At 45.8% G+C, this 22,832-nt stretch overlaps 2 protein-coding genes across 3 annotated transcripts in view; one reads left to right on the top strand and one right to left on the bottom strand.

The window, feature by feature from the left end:
- Positions 1-10,843, bottom strand: part of LOC142497828 (zonadhesin-like) — a 162,464-nt gene extending 151,621 nt beyond the window's left edge. Inside the window, exon 1 of the mRNA XM_075606185.1 lies at positions 10,681-10,843. The gene's annotated coding sequence lies outside the window, so the exon portion shown is untranslated. The remainder of the gene's footprint in view (positions 1-10,680) is intronic.
- LOC142497829 (tRNA selenocysteine 1-associated protein 1-like) lies at positions 10,791-22,481 on the top strand. Of its 2 annotated transcripts, none has more exons than XM_075606187.1 (7): positions 10,791-10,812; positions 14,233-14,330; positions 14,920-15,019; positions 15,584-15,636; positions 17,841-17,988; positions 20,513-20,546; positions 21,684-22,481. In XM_075606187.1, exons 2-7 carry the CDS (start codon positions 14,245-14,247, stop codon positions 21,818-21,820), a joined length of 558 nt encoding a protein of 185 aa, XP_075462302.1. In that variant the 5' UTR covers positions 10,791-10,812; positions 14,233-14,244; the 3' UTR covers positions 21,821-22,481. The 2 variants fall into 2 exon arrangements, with proteins under 2 accessions (XP_075462302.1, XP_075462301.1); XM_075606186.1 differs by lacking the exon at positions 10,791-10,812 and adding an exon at positions 11,363-11,475.
- The last annotated feature ends 351 nt before the right edge of the window (positions 22,482-22,832 follow it).

Here is a 22,832-nt window from a genome sequence, read left to right as displayed (position 1 = left end):
ATTCCCTTTAAGTGACGTCACGGCAAAAAAAAAAATTAAGTCGGAACATGGTTTTAACAGCCATTCAGGTGGCTGTTAACCATTTTGAGGGTAAATGTGACGTCACAAGCCATATTTAAGGCCGTGACGCCTCATTTGAGCCCAAGAAGCCGACGAGACAGCATTGGCTGGGATTTAACATGGGGTATTTTGGATTGACAGATGAAGAAAGAAGATAAAGAAGAACAATGAATGGTTACAGATGAAGATAGAAGAAGGTAATTAAAGAAAGAAAAAAGAAGATTGGGGTACCTTTGCTGGATCTTCATGGCGGATGGCATCGGATGCTGTTGGAGGCCTTCAAGGTACATGAGCTTCCTGTTTCCCCGGGAGTCGGAGGGCCAGCACTTCTAAGGGTAAGTAATATATTCAATGTTTGTAAATGTCTCTTTCTACAGGTTTAATCTTTGGATGTGTTTTTTGATTTTTTGGGGGAGGCACATTGACTGATAATATATTAATCGGTACCTCTTTAGGGTACAGATTAATACATTATTATGACAATATTTGGGGGCCTTTCTCGCTTGTTATTGCTTTTTTTCATTGCAGTTTATTATGTGGATGTGATTGTTTGCTTGTTCATGCTTAATGTAATAAAAGGTTTGCGATTGGTGTTCGCTTGTACTTAATGTTATATTATGTTAGCTAATGTGTTTTATGGTTACTTCAGAGATTGTTTTAATTTATTTCTTTGAGTTTTAATGGTTACATTCATTAATGTTGGAGTAATTCATTGTTTGGATTGGTTAGTGTTACTATTCATTTTGAGTTGGTTTAGGAATTAATTGGTTTGATTGGGTAATGGTTGAATTAATTCATTGTTGATGTTGTAATTGCTTCTATTGATTGGATTAGCTGGCTACTGTTTTTATTTAGTGAAGTGTGTTTTTTGGGAGTTTAGTTACGTTTTATTACTGTGTGTCTTGTGTATTAATTTATTGTTATTAGGGTGCCCATTGAGTGCTATAGAGGCTTATCATGCCCATATTATTATTATATGGGTATGATGTACCACTATACTACTCAATGGGTATAGTTTGGGTATAGTCAGTCAGGGGTGTGTGCTTAGGCCTCACGGATGGGTGAAGGGGGTATTAGCCCTAAGGATGGGTGTTTAGACCTTGCGGGTGGGTAGCAGTTGGGTTAACCCCTTTATTACCTTAGCGGTATTAACCGCTAAGGTAATGAAGGGGTTAACTCCCCCCGCAACCCCCCCCTCGCAAGGTCTAAACAGCCACTAAGGGCCAAATTCCCCCTTCACCCAACCTTGCTAGCTACAGTATTGTATTGTATGTTTCTTACAGTAAGCCTAGCACGGGTGTTTAACCCCTTCATTGCCTTAGCGGTTAGCCGCTAAGGTAATGAAGTTGCTGTACATGCATGTTTCCTGCCTCGGATGCATGCCGGGGGGGTCCGGAGCTCCTATTAATGGCTATCAGCTCCGGGGTCACCTGGCATCAATCCGAGGCAGGAAAGGGGCCTGATTTTTTCTAAGTCCCGAGACATCGCTGCTCATCGAGGCCATCTCCCCACCAATTTACCAACAAATTTGTGGTGAATTGGATTTGGGGGGAAGAACGCCTTTTAGGGCTGCGATGGGCTGCGATAGGCCGCGACAGCCGACTCGCGGGTCTCTGAATCGCGCGAGTTTATCAACCCTCCGAAAATGGTCGATAAGCGGCTGATCGCCGCTCAGTTGGCGAATTTCGGATGGTGATAAAATTTTGCGTCGATACAGGCCGTTATCGAGTACTTATCGAAGCTATCTGAATACGAGTAGCCATTTTGGGCGGTAAGTGCTCCATAAGGGCCTTATCGAGGCTTTCTGAATAAGGCCCTGAGTGCTTTAAGGGCACACTCTTGCCTCTCTGGGTCACCCGAAATCCTCTGGAATGAAAAGTCCGTTGATGTACAGCCCCGCGCCTGAAGCTTGGATCCTCCGATCCACGTGGTCGATTCTTTGTCGACCTCATGGTCGATTCGAGACTCTCTTTGATAAAGCGCCTCCCGCGTGAAACACGTTAGAGTGTTTTTTTTAACCCATATGTGCCAATAAATAGACGTTTTACTGCACTTACCTTGTCCGGTGGAGTTTTCTTCTGCAGTGCACCACCCTTCGTTTCCTGTTCTCTCTGATCACCAACCAAGCAAGCTCTCAATGCACCTAACCATAATCCAACCATAATGTTCCTATCCCTGCCTACCAACCAAGCAAGCTCTCAATGCACCTAACCATAACCCAACCATAACCCAATGTTCCCATCCCTGCCTACCAACCAAGCAAGCTCTCAATGCTCCTAACCTATAACCCAACCATAATGTTCCCACCCCTGCCCACCAACCAAGCCAAGCTCTCAATGCACCTAACCCATAACCCAACCATAATGTTCCTACCCCTGCCCACCAACCAAGCAAGCTCCCAATGCACTTAACCCCTAACCCAACCATAATGTTCCCACCCCTGCCCACCACAAAGACATAGAAGAAATTGGTCTAAAGAAAGACCAAAATATCCGGAGCTCTAAAAACAGTGATAGTGGTCACGCTGGAATCAAATACTGTAATATAAAGACATATGTCCAGTATTTGAAGGGTCTATGATGAAACTCTGCAAGTGTGTGGTTTGTAAGTGCTTTTTTCAATGTCTCAAGCAAAGTGGCAATAAAGGGTTAAATTCAATAACCACTCGTATACAGCAGGCAATGGTTGCTTTACTCACGCAGCTTCAGACCGGTAAGACCCAATCAAACCGGAGCCCCGATCCTTCACATTTGGTGGCGGTTCCCCTGCGAAGATCCTGGAGGTAGGTAAGCGTGGCGCCACTCGTGGTAGTATTCACCGGGTGTTGGTCAGGCGATCACGCTGACTCCATGGCACCCTGCGTGATGTCGTCGCCTTCCATATGCGCGTCCTCCTCAGCTCAGGAATCACCGAAATCCTCCAAGGGGTAGGTTGCCGTGCACCAAAGCAGTTGGCGCAGGGCATGAACAATAAGGCCTGGGACATAGTGGAGTGAGCAAGGCTGAGCCGCGCTCACACTCGGCACTGAGCCCCTGCAGCCGCAATGAGAGCGGCTTTAGCAGGGGCTCGCGCATGCGTCCGCACGCTTGGGGAAGCGTGTGTCTCAAGAAGTTTTCAAATTTGCAGGGCCGGTCACGTGAGCGGTTTGCCCAATGAGGGCGAACCAGCTCCGTGACGTCACTGACCCGCCCCCAGACCCACCCCTGACACGCCCACGGACGGCGCGCTGTGCCTCAGCGCGCCTCCGCACTGATTAAATCACTATGTCCCAGGCTTAAGGCAGGAAAGCCTCTGCACAGCGTATCCAGACTGGCGCGCATCCAGGCAGGTAATCAGCAAGAGTGTACATCCACGTAGGAGCCGAAGCACAGCCACACCAACGGAGAATAGGACACAAAAGTTCTTTCAAGAATTTATTAGCTAAAAAGGCATAAGGACAGACATCCTAATAGCACTCTGACATGTTTCACGAGCTTTGATAAAGCGCCCTGTGTTTCGGCTCCTATGTGGATACACTCCCCACCACAAAGACATCTTAACAATGACTCTATAATCTAAGTGTAGCCATGTCCCCCTGGGCTACTGATTCCCTGGAACCCTCTAGTACTGTAAGTCCCAGTAAGGAGTGGGCAGTGTTGGGAGCAAACCCTGCAGGGCTGGTTATGTTGTTATGTGTATGTTACCTAATACAGTTCAGGAGTCGATACACTAGAAGATGAATAGAACCCCTGTAGATAGCACTCTTTCCGGTGTGAGATGATGGATATATTAAAATAACTTTATTTACACAACTTCGTTAAAACAATGGGGTTTAAAACAATCATTAAACAGTACCAAGTTCTTGCCAACTCTTGGAGTTAGTTGCTCCAGAGGAGTATATCTAAGATGTTAATGTCCAGTGTTAGGGAACTCACTGGCCCTAGTGTCCCCCATATAGAGTGATTGGCTAGAGGTTGGTGTATGGTAGGAACGGTGATTTTGACCATATATGTAGTGCCACAGTAATTGAATACTAATTGATGCGCTAATGCTAGAACCCTTTACTGTGCTGCTGTATAGTGCAGCCAGTAATATATTAATTGATTTGTAATGTGCAAATCTAGGTAGTTCGGCACCAGATGGTGTTCACTAACGCCAACAATGGGATCATGGGTGTCCACAGAAATTTTTTCGGGGGGGGGCATAATTTTAACAGCCAGTGCCCGGCGTAAAAGTGGTAGTGAGTGCATTGTGGCGAGCGAGGCCGACCAGCATAAGGGGGGTTCTCCCTCCCGAGAAAATTTTGAAAAAAAGTGTGCAAATGGTGCATTTTCAAGCAAATTTGAGAAAGCAGGTTAATAAAGCAATTGTGAAAGTGTAATTATGAAATTTTAAAAAAAAGGACCAGGGGAGGCCTTGGGGGGACCAGGGAATGTCTTGGGGGGACCAGGGGAGGTCTTGGGGGGACCAGGAAAGGTCTTGGGGGGACATGGGGAGGTCGTGGGGGGACCAGGGGAGGTCCATGGGAGGCCGTGGGGGGACATCTGGAGGCCGTGGGGGGACCTCTGGAGGCCGTGGGGTGACCAGGGGAGGCCGTGAGGGGATCACTGGAGGCCGTGGGGTGACCAGGGGAGGCAGTGGGGGGACCAGGGGAGGCCATGGGTGGACCAGGGGAGGCCGTGGGGGGACCAGGGGAGACCAGTGAGGGGGCCAGAGGAGGCCAGGGGAGAGGCATGGGAGGACATGGGACATTGCTTACCTGCTCTATGCTGAGCAGAAGAAATGGCAGCTTCACAGCCCAGAGCCTGGCTGCCAGCCAAAAAAAAAAATCCTGGCAAAGCGCCAGTCAATCAGGTTTGGGGGGGGGGGGTGAGGAGGCGTCTGGCAGGGGAATTGTAGGGATCGTCAGCGGGTACAATCTGGTTGCCATTGGCGACTGGAAGGCCGGATGTGTCAGCACTGCGCACGGGGATTTATTTTTTTTGAGACTTAATTTTTTTTTTTTGATGGGCGCAGCCAGGACTGCGAGTGATCCAGGGGGGGGGGGGCATGCGCCCCCCCTTGCCCCCTCCTGCGGATGCCCATGAATAGGATTGATGGTGCGTGAGTGCAAAAATGGGTTTTATTGATATAACATGTGAACCTAGGATCTGGAATAGCAGCTCTAAAGTTGACACTAGTATTCAGCGTTTTGTTACTGATGAGAGTATTGGCACTGCTAGAACTCCTGTATGTTCTAATACGGAGTTAACTGCTAAGTGCTGCACCTTGTAGGGAGAATAGACAGGTCAGCTGTTCCCTAATTGGTACAGCACTAATACATGTATGGTAGTGAACTGGTTAATTTCTGGGTAGATTTCCGTTTGCTCGCAAAGTATATCCTTTAAGCTCAATGCTGTGGTAGGATGCTTGCATTCAGGTAATCTTTATTCAAATAGTAAACTGCCAGATAGATTGTACCGTTCCTATTGGAGTGACGCTCGCGTTTCGCGGATGTGCTTTGTCAAGGCTAGTAATCAGAGGGTGTCCTATGTCTCCGGAAGATATTTATACCACTTGGTTTAAACTCATGTAACCCCATCCGGAGATAGCGCATGCGCACTGTGAGGCTGGTAAGTATTGATAGTTAAAGCCAGCGCTGTGTTTCCTATGATATGTGAAACTTGTAATAGCTGTGACATGCTGCTACAGTATTGATAGCAAATTGCTTAGCATGTTTCAACTAGGTGTACTGGTTGGTTATTGGATAGTGGCTCTCACTATTATGCCACGATAGTGGAATGATGTAAAATAATAAATAAATAAATCAGTATTTTGTCTGTGTTATTATGTCCTTATTAAGTGTTACTTTTATGTTGGATGTTAGAATGAATGGTATGGCAAAATTGAAACAGAGAGGTCTATCTCCAGAATGGTGTTACATAGCATGCCTAATTTATAATCATATTTGTGGTTATAAATTGGATGAACTGAGAGAAATTAAATGAAGGGACTGTAAACAAAACCTTCGTTGAGGCCTTTAGGTGTGAGTGCTTGTAATTTATAGATCCAGTGTGCTTCCTTCTGCAGTAGCACTGTGTCTATATCACCTTTCCTCTGGCCTAGGGAAAATTGGTCAATACCTGTAAAGAGTATGGATTTGGTGTTTCCATTTTGGCAAGAGTTTATATGTCTTGCCAGTGGGGTATCTACATTGTTGCGTATAGTGCCTATATGTTCCAGTACACGCTGTTTAAATTGACGTTTGGTTTTGCCTATGTAGATTTTTCCACATTTGCAGAGACCTTGGTATATTACTCCAAAGCTCTGGCAACTGATGAATTTCCTGATCTGATAATTTGTGAATTATTCCAATTCTGGAATGTTTTTATAGTCGTGATGTTTTGACACGCTTTACAATGTTGGCATGAATAGCTTCCATGTGGTTTAGGTGGTAGCCATGATCTTGTGGGTGTTTCCGTATAGTGGCTGTGAACTAGGATGTCTTTGAGATTTCTGGCTCTTCTGCTGACCATTGATGGATAGGTGGGGATAACTTCCTTGATGTCCTCGTCCGCCAGAAGAATGTGCCAGTGTTTGCGGAAAACTTCCCTGGCTAAATTCCACTGTTTGTTGTATGTGCCGACAAAACGTATCGCTTTATTCTCGGTGTTTGATGTTTTATCAGTAAGCAGGTTAGCACGTGGAGAGTATTTTGCTCTCTTATATGCTGTTTTTATATTTTTGTTGCTATATCCTCTTGCTTTGAAACGTTGGGTCATTGTTTTTGCCTGTGTTTCAAATTCTGCAATTGTGCTGCAATTTCTCCTGAGTCGTAGGAATTGGCCTACTGGTATGCCCTTGATTAGGGTACTTGGGTGGTGGCTGGAGGCCTCTAGAAGGTTATTAGTGGCCGTGGGTTTACGATAGACAGTTGTTTCTATCAGATTGTCTGTCTCTCTCGATAGTTGTAAGTCCAGGAAACAGATAGAGTTGTAATTGTACTCTAAAGTGAGACTTAAGTTTAGTTGGTTATGATTGAGGATTTCAATAAATTATTTTAGTAATGTAGGGGTGCCTTGCCACAGCATGAACACGTCATCTATGAAGCGCGTCCAAAGTATGATGTGTGACGTGTAGTGTTCCCTTTCTTCAGTAAAAACATGTTTTTCCTCCCACCACCCTAAGTAGAGATTCGCATAGGATGGTGCACATTTCGTGCCCATGGCAGTTCCCTGTGTTTGGTGATAGATTTTGCTGTTAAACAGGAAATAATTCCTTGTGAGGACGAATGTGAGAAGTTCTATCACGAAATTGCTGTAGGTTGTGAAATGTTTGCCTCTTGTCTGTAAATAGTGCTTAGTAGCTTCTAGACCTATGTGGTGTAGAATGCTAGTGTAGAGACCTTCTACATCTAGACTTACTAGAATGGTGTCTTGTGTGATGACTATACCTTCTAGTCTCTGAAGGACATCTTTGGTGTCCTTCAGGTAGGATGGTAATGACGCCACAAAAAGCCTTAGTATTTGGTCAACGTAGCTACTCGCATTTTCAGTGACATTGCCCACCCCGGAAACGATGGGGCGGCCTGGAGGAGGTGTTTTGCGTTTATGTATCTTAGGTACACTATAGAAGGTTGCTGTTCTTGGATTTTTATTTAGGATAAAGTCATACTCCCTTTGGGAGATGACTTTGTTTAGTAATCCTATATCCAAAATAGAGCGCAGCTCTGTTAAATAGTCAGAGGTGGGGTCCCTTGTGAGGACTTTATAACAGGTTCTGTCTGACAGCAGTCTTAGATTTTCGGCTTTGTAGTCAGATGTATTGAGTATGACTAAATTCCCACCTTTGTCTGATGGTTTGAATGTTATTGACGTATTGGTTGATAGCTCTTTGAGAGCTTGTTTCTCAGGATTCGTTAGGTTGTCAGTCATTCTGAACTTTGGCAAATTCTCAAGATCTCTAGTTACGAGATCACAGAACACGTCTATATTTGCGAATTTATCCCCAAATGGTAGGAACTTCGACCTAGGTCTAAGTGTGGTGAGAGGCCCTTCTCCTGGGTTTCTATTTGATTCCTCCAGAAGGTGAGGTCATTAAGGGCTTCAGTCTCTTGAAGGCTGAGTGGAGGGATTTCTAGGGATTGAGCTATCCTCTGGTCTCGTATGCGATGGAATTTGTGAAGTTTCAGTTTTCTACTGAAAAGATTAGTGTCCTTCACCCATTCAAAAATGTCTATGTTGGACGAGGGTGAGAAGGACAACCCTTTATTGAGTAGATTAATGTGATCTTTATTGAGTGCAAAATTAGAAAGGTTTACTATTATGGACTTAGCTGAGTCCATAGGGGTGTCTAGTATCTTTGTTGTTTCCCTTTCTTTTTGCCCTGTGTTTGTTGGTTGTTGCTTCTCAGAACTCTTCCCTTTTCCTCTTGTGGTCTTCCTCTGCCTTTTGTCCCTGTTAATATGCCTCTCTGTTGATCTAAAAATTGTGGAACGAGGGATGTGAGGAATGAACCTGAAGTGCCTTCACCACTATCTTGTCTTGTCTCGTCTGTGTCAGAGGTTTCCCACTCTGTGGATAATCCTGTAATTCTGCAGCTCTAGGTGTGTATTTGTTTTTTTTTGGCAAACTTATATCTGAATATTTTCCCTTCTTTGAAATCTTTCTTATCTCTTTCGTACTTTCTGCGTTTCCTTTCTTTCAGATCTGATGTGAATTTAGAAATATTGGTTTCTAGCTTTTTCTCTATATCATCAAATTTGGGATCATCTTTCCACTTTTCTACCTCTTTAAGTTTGGTCTCCAACTCAGAGCTGAATGTTTCAAGCCTCTCTCTCTGGTGTTCTACTAGTAGCTGCATGAGCATGATAGAACATTGTGTAAGTTCCCATGAGTGGTGGAATTCTGGATCAGTTATATAATGGGCTGGTGCGATGTTAGCTCTAAGGCCCCTTGGTGTGATTTCTGCTTTGAGGTAATTTTCAAAGCTACTGACCTCCCACCAGGTCTTGAGGCGAAGTTTAAGAGTTTTATCTATCTCTGTGAAGAAGTTAGAGACATTGGGTTTGGAGTTCAGGAGTCGCCTGGTATTACAAGGGGGGCCCTACGACTGATAGGTTGCCAGCTTACAAGCCACTCCCCTGGGAAGGAGGGGGTTCCCTCTAGACTGGAGGTTAGAGCAGCGGAGCGCAAACTTTTTGTGCTGCACCCCCGTCTCTCTCCCCCGGCACTTGCGCCCCCCGCCTACATTAATCCGCGTCAGATGACGCTGCGGGTCATGTGACGTAACGCGTCACGTGACCTGCGACATCAGTTGACCCGTGTGATGTCACATGGCGCCGCAGCATCATTTGACGCTGCGTTGCCATGGTGACACGTCACAGAGTGGCTGAATCCCGGCAAGTAAACAGAGTTACACAGGCCTCACGCGATCCCCCGGCATTTAATTTAAATGCCTGGGAGAAGAGCGCGGGACCTCTGCAACTGCCCGCGCCCCCCAGCAAAATCTCCCGCCCCCCACTTTGCGCACCGCTGGGTTAGAGTAAGTGTTTCTGGGAGTTCTGTACTGTTCTCCCTGCATGGATGAAGCACAAGACAGTCTCTCCTGGATAGGAGTGAGTTGAGGCCTTGCACTGTTAGGGGGCATGGTATGCTGAGGAGGGGTGCTTAGGGCCTCAAGCCATGGGTACTGCCTTAAGGGAATGGAGCCTGCAATGCTGTACTGAACCAATAAAGCCCAGTTATATCATCTCTGGTGTGATGCTTGCATTGTGAGCACGTGAGAAGCGTTGCCTGTGAGGACCATCCTGGCTGCCCCAGGCTCCTCATTGGATGGAGGCGCTGAGCTGACAGAGGACCCATCATGGAGAGCCTGTCCTGATGCCTCCTCATACCATCGCAGAGCTCTCAGGCCTTCTGTTCTACCTAACAGGTATGCACCCGCTCCATCATGCACTCGGTAGCAGCTAGAATCTCCCTCCAGGGGGAGTAGATGGGCTACATGATCTATATGTAACCACACCTTTGTTTTACTAACTAATGCACGGTGCCCTGGATAAGGGCGCTATATAAATGTTTTTATAAACTAATAAATAAATCACCCTGTGTACCACAACTAGGTGTTTACTGCTGTTTTATTTCAGTCAGATCACTATACTGATGTTCTCCCCCTCAAAAACAGCCTGCTTTGAAATAGATGCTGAGACATATATCACCTCGCATTAATCAGTTAGAAGGTGCATGGCACCTACTTTTCTCTCCTTTGATGAGTTTCAAAAAAAGGAATTATGTTGTAGGAATAAATGTTGTACATATTATAAGTAGGTGGCAGTCTAATGGTAATAGCACTATAGCAGGGTAACGAGTAACACTCTTGTAAGAATAATTACAATTCTACTTCCTTCTAAAATAAAGGGTTTGCTCTTCTCTATTTTACAGCATAAATGTTTAACTTTTATAAAAAAAAAATAATAATAATACACTTGTGGTTCTATTAAGCCATTTCCAGCACTTCTCCAACACATGCCTGATACTGCCCAACTCTGTGCATCCTGCTCCTATTCTCACTGCGCCCTCTGCCGGACAGCTATCGCATAACACCAGCACATACTCACCGCGCCCTCTGCCGGGCAGACACCGCATAACACCAGTCTATGCTTACCGCGCGCTCTGCCGGGTAGATACAGGCCACGCCCCTTTCCTATTGAGGGACATTACAATGAGGCGCGTGGGTGGGCGGAGCCTATCTGAGGCCTAGGAGGAGAGGAAGCGAAACTCCTGCCGGGAAAAGAGCGTGAGACCGGGGGGGACAGGAGCGTGAGACCGGGGGGGGGACAGGAGCGTGAGACCGGGGGGGGGACAGGAGCGTGAGACCGGGGGGGGGACGGGAGCGTGAGACCGGGGGGGGGACGGGAGCGTGAGACCGGGGGGGGACGGGAGCGTGAGACCGGGGGGGACGGGAGCGTGAGACCGGGGGGGGGACGGGAGCGTGAGACCGGGGGGGACGAGGGGGAGAGAGAGACCGGGGGACGACGAGGGGGAGAGAGAGACCGGGGGACGACGAGGGGAAGAGAGAGACCGGGGGGGACGGGGGGGAGAGAGAGAGACCGGGGGGGACGGGAGAGAGACGGGGGGGACGGGAGAGAGAGACCAGGGGGGGACGGGAGAGAGACGGGGGGGGGGAGAGAGACGGGGGGGGGGGAGAGAGAGAGACCGGGGATTTGGGGAGAGAGAGACCGGGGGGGACGAGAGACAGAGAGATTGGGGGGGACGGGGAAGAGAGACTGGGGGGGACGGGGGAGAGAGACCGACCGAGATCTCAGACTGGGGGAGAGAGAGGCCTGAGGTTGGGGGGGAGAGAGAGAGAGAGGCCTGAGGCTGGGGGGGGAGAGAGGCCTAAGACCGGGGTAAGAGGCACAGAGTTGGATCCGGGATGGCGACTCTGTGGATGGGAGATGTAAGTAGATGTTATATATACACGCACCCCTTAAATGTCTCCCCCTGATATCACCTTCATAGGATTGTGCAATCACTTAGATTGTTAGCTCTTTGGGACAGGGTCTCCCATTGCCTTATGTTATTTACCATTGCACTTAAACCCACTTTTTGTTATTGATTTATTTAGGATTGTAATTTTTTGAAGTGCTGTGTTCAATGTTGGTGCTATATAAATACAATTATAGATGCACGCACACCCGCATACATGCACGCACACCCGCATACATGCACACCCGCATACATGCACACCCGCATACATAAAAAGTTTAACAAGAATAGAATCAGATTCAAATTCAGCTGTTTTCCTAAAGCCGCGGTGGGATCGGATTAATGTGCTCGGGAATGTATTGTATGTCTTTATTTATATAGCGCCATTAATGTACATAGCGCTTCACAGTAGTAATAGACGTGGTAATCAAATAAATAACAGATAATATAAATAACAGATCATGGGAATAAGTGCTTTAGACATTAAGGAAGAGGAGTCCCTGCTCCGAGGAGCTTACAGTCTAATTGGTAGGTACGGAGAACGTACAGAGACAGTAGGAGGGAGTTCTGGTAAGTGCGTCTGCAGGGGGCCAAGCTTTATGTATCGTGTGTCCAGTATAATCCACAGTGCTATTCATATGCTTCTTTAAGCAAGTGTGTCTTAAGTTGGGTCTTAAAGGTGGATAGAGAGGGTGCTAGTCGGGTACTGAGGGGAAGGGCATTCCAGAGGTGAGGGGCATTCCAGAGGTGTGGGGCAGTCAGTGAAAAAGGTTTAAGGCGGGAGAGGGCTTTAGATACAAAGGGGGTAGAAAGAAGACATCCTTGAGCAGAACGCAAGAGTCGGGGTGGTGCATAGCGAGAAATTAGGGCTGAGATGTAAGGAGGGGCAAAAGAGTGTAAAGCTTTAAAAGTGAGGAGAAGAATGGAGTGTGAGATGCGGGATTTGATCGGAAGCCAGGAGAGGGATTTCATGAGGGGAGATGCTGAGACAGATCTAGGAAAGAGTAGAGTGATTCTGGCAGCAGCGTTTAGGATAGATTGTACGGGAGACAGGTGAGAGGCAGAAAGGCCGGACAGCAGGAGGTTACAGTAATCAAGACGGGAGAGAATGAGGGCCTGAGTCAGAGTTTTAGCAGTCGAGCAACAGAGGAAAGGGCGTATCTTAGTTATATTGCGGAGGAAAAAGCGACAGGTTTTAGAAATGTTTTGAATGTGAGGGGCGAATGTGAGAGAGGAGTCGAGTGTGACCCCTAGGCAGCGTGCTTGGGCTACTGGGTGAATGATCGTAGTTCCAACAGTAATGTGGAAGGAGGTAGTAGGGCCAGGTTTGGGAGGAAGTATGAGGAGTTCTGTTTTAGCCATGTTGAGTTTAAGTCGGCGGAGGGCCATCCAGGATGATATAGCAGAGAGACATTCAGAAACTTTGGTTTGTACAGCAGGTGTACGGTCGGGTGTTGAAAGTATATTTGTGTGTCGTCAGCATAGAGGTGATATTGAAACCCAAAAGATGTGATTAGGTCACCTAGAGAGAGTGTGTAAAGAGAAAAGAGAAGAGGTCCCAGGACAGAGCCCTGGGGTACCCCCACAGAGAGATCAATAGAGGAGGAGGTGTTAGCAGAAGAGACACTGAAAGTACGATGGGAGAGGTAGGATGAGATCCAGGATAGAGCTTTGTTCCGAATACCAAGATTATGGAGAATGTGAAGGAGAAGAGGGGGGTCCACGGTGTCATGCTGCAGAGAGGTCGAGTAATATGAGCAGAGTGTAATGACCTCTGTATTTGGCAGCATGGAGGTCGTCAGTTATTTTAGTGAGGGCTGTTTCCGTGGAGTGAGCAGTGCGGAAGCCAGATTGTAGAGGGTCTAGAAGAGAATAGATGTTGAGAAAATGGAGCAAGCGAGAGAATACAAGACTTTCAAGGAGTTTAGAGGCAAAAGGCAGGAGGGAGGCAGGTCGATAGTTAGAAAGACAGGTAGGGTCAAGCTTGCTGTTTTTGAGTAATGGTATGACTGTTGCATGTTTGAAGGAGGATGGAAAGGTTCCAGAGCAGAGGGAGGAGTTAAAAATGTGTGTGAGCGTAGAGATTATAGTAGGTGCAAGAGATTTTAGGAGATGGGAGGGAATGGGGTCAAGAGGGCAAGTGGTAGAGGGAGAAGAGGCGATCAACAGCGACACATCCTCTGAGACAGTGGAAAAAGAGTCAAGGAAGGCAGGAGGAGAGTTAGGAAGAGGTGTAGGATGGGAGGAACAAACAGAGGGGATGTTCTGACGTATGGATTCCACCTTTTCCTTAAAATAGTCAGCAAAGTCCTGAGCGGAGATGGAGGAAGGAGAGGCAGCTGAGGGTGGTTTGAGTAGAGTATCAAAGACAGAGAACAGTCGGCGTGGGTTAGACTTGTACAGAGTATTTCTTCCTCTGGTTCTCTGAGGGATTGGATAAGATTATTCTCTTTAACCTCTTGGTGATATGCATCTTTTTGGGACATTTCTCATATTTTCTCTGTGGTACTCTTGATGATTTCCAGCAGCAAGCACCCCAATCACAAGCAAATTGTAACCCAGAATACATGCCATATACACCCCAACCAGAACTGGTAAAATCCCCCCTGATTGTGCTAATGCATGAGACAACACACTTCTGCACCCAGAAATAAGCGTGTAACCGGTCTAATATTCTCTTCGTGCCATTCCTACTCCATCTCATGTTTTATATCTGCTTCACCAACAGCTAGAGCCATACATGAACGAGGGTTTCGTCTCCAGAGCCTTTGCCACTATGGGAGAGCCGGTCCTCAGTGTCAAAATCATCCGGAACAGAGCCTCGGGGTGAGAAGTTTTGGGGTAAATAGTGGGGGAGATGATTCAGCTCCTGTGTATCAGCCATTGGTTGTCATTTCTGTGGCCACATTTACTTTTGTGTATCTAGATGGATCGATCTGGGCAAACCAGCCCCACACACAGGGTGAAGTGCAAATAGGAAGGCATTTGTGATGCACGGTAAAGGGGATTAGATGCAAGTCAATATAAATCACACTAGTGATCTGCAATTCCAGCACAGCATTAAAAGGTAACTTATTATATCCGAAGTGCAAACATAAGCCCGTCATATGGGGACTGTAATGTTGGGCTTATGCTTGGACACAATACATTTAATTTATTATTTTTTTTGCTACTACTGTGCTGGTATTGCAGAGCGTGTGTGCACGTATGCGCACCTTTAGAGTTTGCACGGTATCCATATCATTAAGTCCCCAAGCAGTATGTTTTTCCCTTTGTTCAATAGCTTTGTACGTTGAAACTTAGTATAATACCTTTCTGGGTATTCCGCACTCTGATAATTATTTGCCACTCCCCCGTCCCTTACCCCTCTTTCTCCTTATCTTCCCATTTCTCTCTATCCCTCCAATCTTTACAGGCTCCCAGTTGGTTACTGTTTTGTTGAAGTTCCTGACCAAGCATCGGCAGACAGGTGTTTGCACAGGCTCAATGGAAGACCCCTTCCAGGTGCTGCCTTTGTAAGTATTCACCGCATCTTGTAATGTACACTATCCACGGTGAATCCAACACAGACTGGACAGTACCAGGAGAAGGGTTAGATTAGGTGGGCCAGGTGGGTTTTTATTTGCCAAATGGTCTCCTATTGGCTTACTGGACCTCTCGGTTACTCATGGGGCTAAATCCTAGAACCGGAGTCTGTTTGAATGAGATACTTTCCCTGTAACCCTAAGTGGAACAGAGTATTGATTATAAAACCTTCACATGTACAGATTAAGGCAGGGGTGCGCAAACTGGGGGGTGCAGCGGTTACAGGGGCCCTGCGCTTCCCCAAAGGCATTTAAATTAAATGCCGGGGGATCGTGCGAAGCCTGTGTAACTTCCCTTACCATGGTGTCGGCGCCATAGCAACCAGGCGTTAAATGACGCTGCGGGGTCACGTGACGTCGCATGACCCCATGGCGTCATTTGACGCCGGAGCAGGGGGCGAGCAAGCAGGGGAGAAACAAATGAGTAAAGCTTCATTTTCTATCTGCTAATCTGCTTCTATTTTCTTCTTCCCTTTATTTTTTATTTTTTTTTAGCCCAAACGATTTAAGCTGAACTATTCACTTTATGGAAAAGCACCAGAAACCAGGTTATTATTAATGTTTGTTTGTGTGGCGATAGCGAGCGTTTCCCACTGGGTGGAATTATTTAAAAGTGAAACAAGTGTGAGACTCTTTGTAAGATATCTCATCAACCTCTTAGGCTTCGGCCAGGGTGCCGCTGAGCGGGCGCGCTAACGCTGGCCGCGATGAAACACATTGCGGCAATGTGTGTGGCCAGCGCCTGAGCATGCACGACACTTAGCTGCTTGCCAAGCAAGCGCATTTGAATTTGCTTCTTGCGCTGCGGCGCATGAGCGCCTGCACGCTCAGCGCCACATGAGCGCCTGCACGCTCAGCGCCACCCTGGCCGCAGCCTTAGGCTGCTGCATTGCTACCATTTGTTGATATACATATTTATTTTTTCTCATCACTAAGTAACCGTACAATAAACTTTTGGCCTCTAGCCCTTAGCTTGTTGGAGAACTACCCTATAATGGAAATATTAGGTTTTAGGCCATTATCCAATCTTAACCACTTTGCTGCCACAGCAATCAGCAGCCCACCTGACAAGAAAGGGGTTAATAGTTGTTAAAATGACTGGGAGCTAGTTGTAGTAAACTTCTAATCCTACCCTGCACAAAGCCCCCGCTCTCCGTATCACTCTCGCTAACTGGTTTCTACATTGGTATTGCGACGTTGTGACATTAAGAATAGGTAACACAACAAGAGGAGCGAGCAGTGCCCGGACATCGGAGCAGAGCTCGCAGCCTGTAAAGCTCAGTGTAATAGTACAGAACGGTTAGAAGTGTGTCCCGGACTAACCCGACTTTATTACCCGGACATCAGAGCAGGACTCGCAGCCTGTAAAGCTCAGTGTAATAGTACAGAACGGTTAGAAGGGTGTCCCGGACTAACCCGACTTTATTGCCCAGAAACTGTGCTGTGAATCGCACTTGCACTTACCCTGAAACTGTTAAACAAAACAGTGCTGGAGTTAATCGAATGATCCCAATCCCCACCCGAGGTTTTATACAATAACTTCTCATGCATCACAATAAGGCTACGGTTATAGTGACGGCGACGTCAGGCTACGGTCGCTGGAAAAATCAAATAGAGATGACTTCCAGCGATCGCGACCAAGCTGTCGCTCTGTCGCGCTTACTATAAGCGCACGTGATTGCGGCAGTGCATTTGTTTTGACGCAACGTCGCTGTCACCGGCACTATAAGCGCAGCCTAAAGCAGCAATATTACACCCCCCCTCCTAGTGTGTGTGTGTGTGTGTGTGTGTGTGTGTGTGTGTGTGTGTGTGTGTGTGTGTGTGTGTGTGTGTGTGTGTGTGTGTGTGTGTGTGTGTGTGCGTGCGCGCGCGCGTGCGTGTGTGTGTGTGTGTGTATGATTTTTTTATTATTATTTATTTATTTTAAAAAAAAATCTTGCTGGTGTATGTAAAGCATGTGACAATGTATAATTCTACATAAGCTGGCAATTGTTTGGTGCTCCTGTTATACATCTGTCACAATCCTGATTCTGCGCCCAACATAATGGCTGCTTCATTTGGTTACTCAGCAGCTACAATGTATCCTTATATTACTAAGGTAACATTGTCTATTGTTACAGTTTGCTGCTTAAACTGCTGGGAACATTGGCAACAAATGATCACAAACAGGAAAGTGTTACAAAGGTCTTGCACTACTGGGGAGATGGCTACACCTGCTAGAGATATCAAAGGATGCTCAGTATATTAAATCTCATTCAAAACCATTAAGAGTTTTAATAATAGTAATTAAAAAAAAAATACAGGCAGTATTATCTACTACAGAACTGATTTATTTAAAAAAAAAAAAAACATAAGCTTTCACATGTTTTGCTGCTTTAATCCAATATAACTGTTTGTTTCTGTTTTTGCTCCTGCTGTCGGTGTGACAGTGGCGCCTTCATCAGGTTCACAGCAGTGGGATTGATGATGCGGTTTCATTTTGATCAAATCATTGCTATGTCAATCCAATATAATACACAGATTAGCGGTAACATGACACGTAACAGTCAGCGCGGATATATAGAGCTCCTATTTTGTATATGAGCCATAAAGCTGCTATTGCTTCTGTGTTAAGCGATAGGGAACCTATACATTTCTTATGTAACTTTCCTCCAAACATCATCTTATATGCATACATATTATTTTTGTGCAGAAATGTTAATCAACATCATAATCTCCTGTATCTCGTCTCTCTCCTCTCTCTCCTCTACAGCATTAACAAAACGCCAACCTTTGAACAGGGGCAGGCCTATAATTACTATTATCAGCAGTTTCAACAGTTGTTTAGTAACTGGAAGTACGACCAGAAAACTGGCAGTTACAGCTGCCCACAGTACGGCTACACACAGAGCACCTCACAGGTAAAGCGGGAGAATAGCGGGAAGCACAGGGTTAGGGGTTACCCTGATGCGTTTTCCCGGGGGCCTCGGTTACAGCGGGGCTGTGCAGCAGTGTGTCTCTCGCTGATGGGAGTTATTCTGTATTGCTTTCCTGAACAGTGAGAGAGCTTTGAAAGTTTGTTCTAGAATTGTGTGTGTATTTCTGCTGTGTTTTATAAGTGTGTTGTCATATTTGATTTGCATGCACCAAAAAAATGTGGTTCTCGCTCTTTAAAATAACGCCCGCGATACAAGTAGGCATTCACTGCTAGAAATCTGTGCTAAGTGGGCTAGAGATGCAGTTTGTTTGTTTGTTTGGTGGGTGATGTGGTTGGAGATGTCACCATTTTATAACATGGGGTTCTGTAATAGGCCAAACCCTATGGCAGAAAATGATTTGCCCCATTGATGGCTGAGGCTACCAATGCAAGGAGTGGCTCCAGGCACCAACAGGGATAACACACAACACAGACACCATACTAGTATTACACAAAGTGTAATAGCTACAGCATGTATGCACATTTTGTTTTATTTTTTATGCCTTTGGGTTTCATGGGGGGATTAATATTTTAGTGTGTGTGTGTGTGTGTGTGTGTGTGTGTGTGTGTGTGTGTGTGTGTGTGTGTGTGTGTGTGCGTACAGTTGTGTGAAAAAGAAAGTACACCCTCTTTGAATTCTGTGGTTTTACATATCAGGATATAATAGCAGGTCTAAAAATTAGGTAAATACAACCTCGGCTGAACAACAACACATGACAAATTACACCGTGTCATGATTTATTTAACAAAAATAAAGCCAAAATGGAGAAGCCATGTGTGAAAAACTAAGTACACCTTATGATTCAATAGCTTGTAGAACCACCTTTAGCAGCAATAAGTTGAAGTAATCGTTTTCTGTATGACTTTATCAGTCTCTCACATCGTTGTGGAGGGATTTTGGCCCACTCTTCTTTACAACGTTGCTTCAGTTCATTGAGGTTTGCGGGCATTTGTTTATGTACAGCTCTCTTAAGGTCCCACCACTGCATTTCAATCGGGTTGAGGTCTGGACTTTGACTGGGCCATTGCAACACCTTGATTCTTTTCTTTTTCAGCCATTCTGTTGTAGTTTTTGCTGGTGTGCTTGGGATCGTTGTCCTGTTGCATGACCCAATTTCGGCCAAGCTTTAGCTGTCGGACAGATGGCCTCACATTTGACTCCAGAATACTTTGGTATACAGAGGAGTTCATGGTCGACTCAATGACTGCAAGGTTCCCAGGTCCTGTGGCTACAAAACAAGCCCAAATCATCACCCCTCCACCACCGTTCTTGACAGTTGGTATGAGGTGTTTGTGCTGATATGCTGTGTTTTGGTTTTCACCAAACGTGGCACTGTGCATTATGGCCAAACATCTCCACTTTGGTCTTGTCTGTCCAAAGGACATTGTTCCAGAAGTCTTGTGGTTTGTTCAGATGCAACTTTGCAAACCTAAGCCATGTTCTTTTTAGAGAGAAGAGGCTTTCTCCTGGCAACCCTTCCAAACAAACCATACTTGTTCAGTCTTTTTCTAATTGTACTGTCATGAACTTTAACATTTAACATGCTAACTGAGGCTTGTAGATTCTGAGATGTAACTCTTGGGTATTTTGCAATTTCTCTAAGCATTGCACGGTCTGACCTTGGGATGAATTTGCAGGGACGTCCACTCCTGGGAAGATTGGCAACTGTCTTGAATGTTTTCCACTTTTGAATAATCTTTCTCACTGTAGAATGATGGACTTTAAATTGTTTGGAAATGGCCATATAAACCTTCCCAGATTGATGGGCAGCAACAATTGCTTCTCTAAGATGATTGCTGATGTCTTTCCTCCTTGGCATTGTGTTAACACACACCTGAATACTCCAGACCAGCAAACTGCTAAAACTTCGGCTTTTATATAGGTGGTCACACTTGCTGATGATCAATTAATCGGGCATTTGATTAGCAGCACCTGTCTGTTACTTAGCATCTTAATTCCTATGGAAGCAGTAAGGGTGTACTTAGTTTTTCACACATGCCTTCTCCATTTTGGCTTTATTTTTGTTAAATAAATCATGACACGGTGTAATATGTCATGTGTTGTTGTTCATCTGAGGTTGTATTTACCTAATTTTTAGACCTGCTAAGGAACAGATGATTGTTATTATGTCCTGACACACAAGCACACATACACACAAATATAACAAGAGCTGTGCTGAAGCGTGGAAGGCTCAGAGGAGATGTGAGGGTTCTTGGAATAGAAATCCTGTGGAGATGGAAGGTGAATACAATAAAGGACTTTAAAACTGCTTGTGGGATAGACGACACTAAGCCCGTCCTAAATATGGAAAAGCAAAAGCTCTAATTACATCGGATGTTTCAGAACAAATGGGGAAAAGGGGTCAGACTCGGTGGTTATCCGCTGTAACCTTGTGTTTCTGGCTGGGAATCCATAACACCGCATTGTGCATCTTCCATTCTGACTGTAGACGCTTCTTTTGTTTCAGACACAAGAGGAGTTGGGAGATGATGCATTGGAAGGTGAGTTTTGTTTTCATACTTGTACCAGCCTCATTCACCACACAGAAACCCTACAAGGCTGCTGCTATTACCCCTTCTCCACCGGTGGGGCCAGTGTTCTAGATGGTCTTCACCTTTCACCTCCTCCTGCCTGACCGGGATTCGCATAACGCTGGCCTTGGGACAAACGGCTGGAAGAAAATAAATCTGATCTATACAAAAAAACAAAGCCCCATTGCACGTCCAATAGGAGAAATTTGATTCATTTCTATGGGTTTATTTTTTCTTAGAAGTATGGGTCATCTAGAGCAGCGGTGTGCACACTGGGGGGCGTGCCCCACCGGGGGAGGGCGGGAGATTTTTGTGGGGGGAGCGCAGTGCCGGGGATCGCGGGGATTGCTTACCGAGATTCAGGCGGCTGCTGGTGTATTGCCATGGCAACGTGGCGTCACATGACGCCGCCGCATCATTTGACGCAGGGAATGGAGGTAAAGTGGGTGTGGGCAGGGGGGGCACAGCTACAAAAGTCTGATCTAGAGCAATATTTTGTCCAAAACATTTCAAGCCTGCAAACCACGTAACAGCAACCACGTAACAGTGACCTTATCAGCAAGTCCTACACTACCAATATTTTACTGTCTGTTGTATTTCTTCCACTGCATAGAGAGAAGAGAACCAACAGCATGGAATGTGTGACGTGCCTGAAAGGGTTAAAATTTAGAAGCACTGTGAGATGCAGTGCAGTTAAAAAAACACACGGCTAAATCAGTGGTTCCCAACTCCAGTCCTCAAGGACCACTAACCGGGCAGGTTTTAAGGATACTCCTGGGTTGAGCACACGTGGTTCCGTCAAAATGATTGGGCCACCTGTGCTAATGAGAGGATAGCCTTAACCTGCACTGTTAGTAGGACTGGAGTTAAGAAGCTCGGGCCTAAATAATACTACCCCTTTACGATAACGGGGCAAATGACTGTGTGCGGTGTGATGCATAGAGAGAGCCTTTGGGGAGTGACCTATGCAGTATGATTTGCCGTGAGCTCCAAGGATGATCAGAGGGCTGGGCAGCTACCTCCAACTGTTGTGAACCCCGTTCTAGAACAGCCACTGCGACTTATAGGCCAGGGACAGCAGTTATGAACCTGGTTTTGTCTCCACAGATCCTATGCCGCAGCTGGATGTGACCGAAGCCAATAAACAATTTATGGAGCAGAGCGAGGAATTGTATGATGCACTTATGGAATGTCACTGGCAGCCACTGGACACCGTCTCTTCTCAAATACCCTCAGGGCTTTAACCCTGTGACCCACAGGGAGGACATTGGTGACAGATGTAACCAGCAAAATCCAGCAGCCCTGGATTTGACTATTTCTTGTATTATTACATAAGTCTTTGACGACGCAGCTCGGTGTTCCAAGAGCGCTTTTGTTAAAAGATGAAAGTGATGGAGCCATACAAAGTTAATGTGTTCCTAATGATGTGTGTTGTTGCCAGATGGGCAAGTTACCGTCACAGTTCCTGGACAAGACACTAGTGTAGAGGAAATGTTACTTTGTTCAATAACTATTGGAAGAAGTCGGCAAACCTACGATTCAAAAATACTTTTGGTTTAGGTAGAGGGATCTTTTTGAGGACAAAAATGCAGTGCTACTTTAGTGACGGGGAGGCTAGAAATGCCGCACTGCTTTAAATGTCTGCGGTTAGAAGACTGCGGGCAGGCTCCGAATACACACATCCTCCCCTCAGTTCAAACCATAGCGTGAAAGGGCCCAAATTCCCTGAGTTTGCATTGCAGTACTTGCTAAATTGTGTGCAGCATGGAAAGGACATTCAGGCTTCATGTGCATTGATTAAAGGTGTGGAGATAACCAGACATGAACTGTACAGTTAAATAAGATTATTAATGTGTTTTTGTTGTAATGCGTTGCATAAATAAATTGCACTGAATTGTTACTTAATGGGATAACAGATGTATCGTCAATTCACCTTCCCACGCACCGCTAATTGAGCTTGCAGGGTCAGCTTCAACAAATCGGTTCAGTACACCAGTAATGAATGTTCGGATCAGTCGTGTTCACTGACAGATGCATTAGCAAGGAATCCAGAAACTTCAACACAAGTATTACTGTCTATATACATAGACATATTGGTCTCCTAAGCATTGCCCCACTTTGTAATTCATTTATTTGCCCAATTTTATGTACAATGCATAGGCGCACATATATAGTTACATAGTAGATGAGGTTGAAAAAAGACATAGGTCCATCAAGTTCAACCTATGCTAAATTTAGACAACAGATACTTTATCG

Source organism: Ascaphus truei, chromosome 6 (genome assembly GCF_040206685.1).
Source record: "Ascaphus truei isolate aAscTru1 chromosome 6, aAscTru1.hap1, whole genome shotgun sequence".
NCBI lineage: Eukaryota > Metazoa > Chordata > Amphibia > Anura > Ascaphidae > Ascaphus > Ascaphus truei.
Note: the sequence above shows the minus strand (reverse complement) of the source record. Positions and strands in the feature narration are given on the sequence as shown.

What these genes read in the sequence shown, in the direction of transcription:
- LOC142497829 (XM_075606186.1), top strand. Translation starts at nt 11,452, where the DNA reads ATGGCGACTCTGTGGATGGGAGAT. An exon ending in GGAAAAGCACCAGAAACCAG is followed by an intron (nt 15,637 to 17,840) that starts GTTATTATTAAT and finishes TCTCCTCTACAG; the next exon opens with CATTAACAAAACGCCAACCT. An exon ending in GGGAGATGATGCATTGGAAG is followed by an intron (nt 20,547 to 21,683) that starts GTGAGTTTTGTT and finishes TTGTCTCCACAG; the next exon opens with ATCCTATGCCGCAGCTGGAT.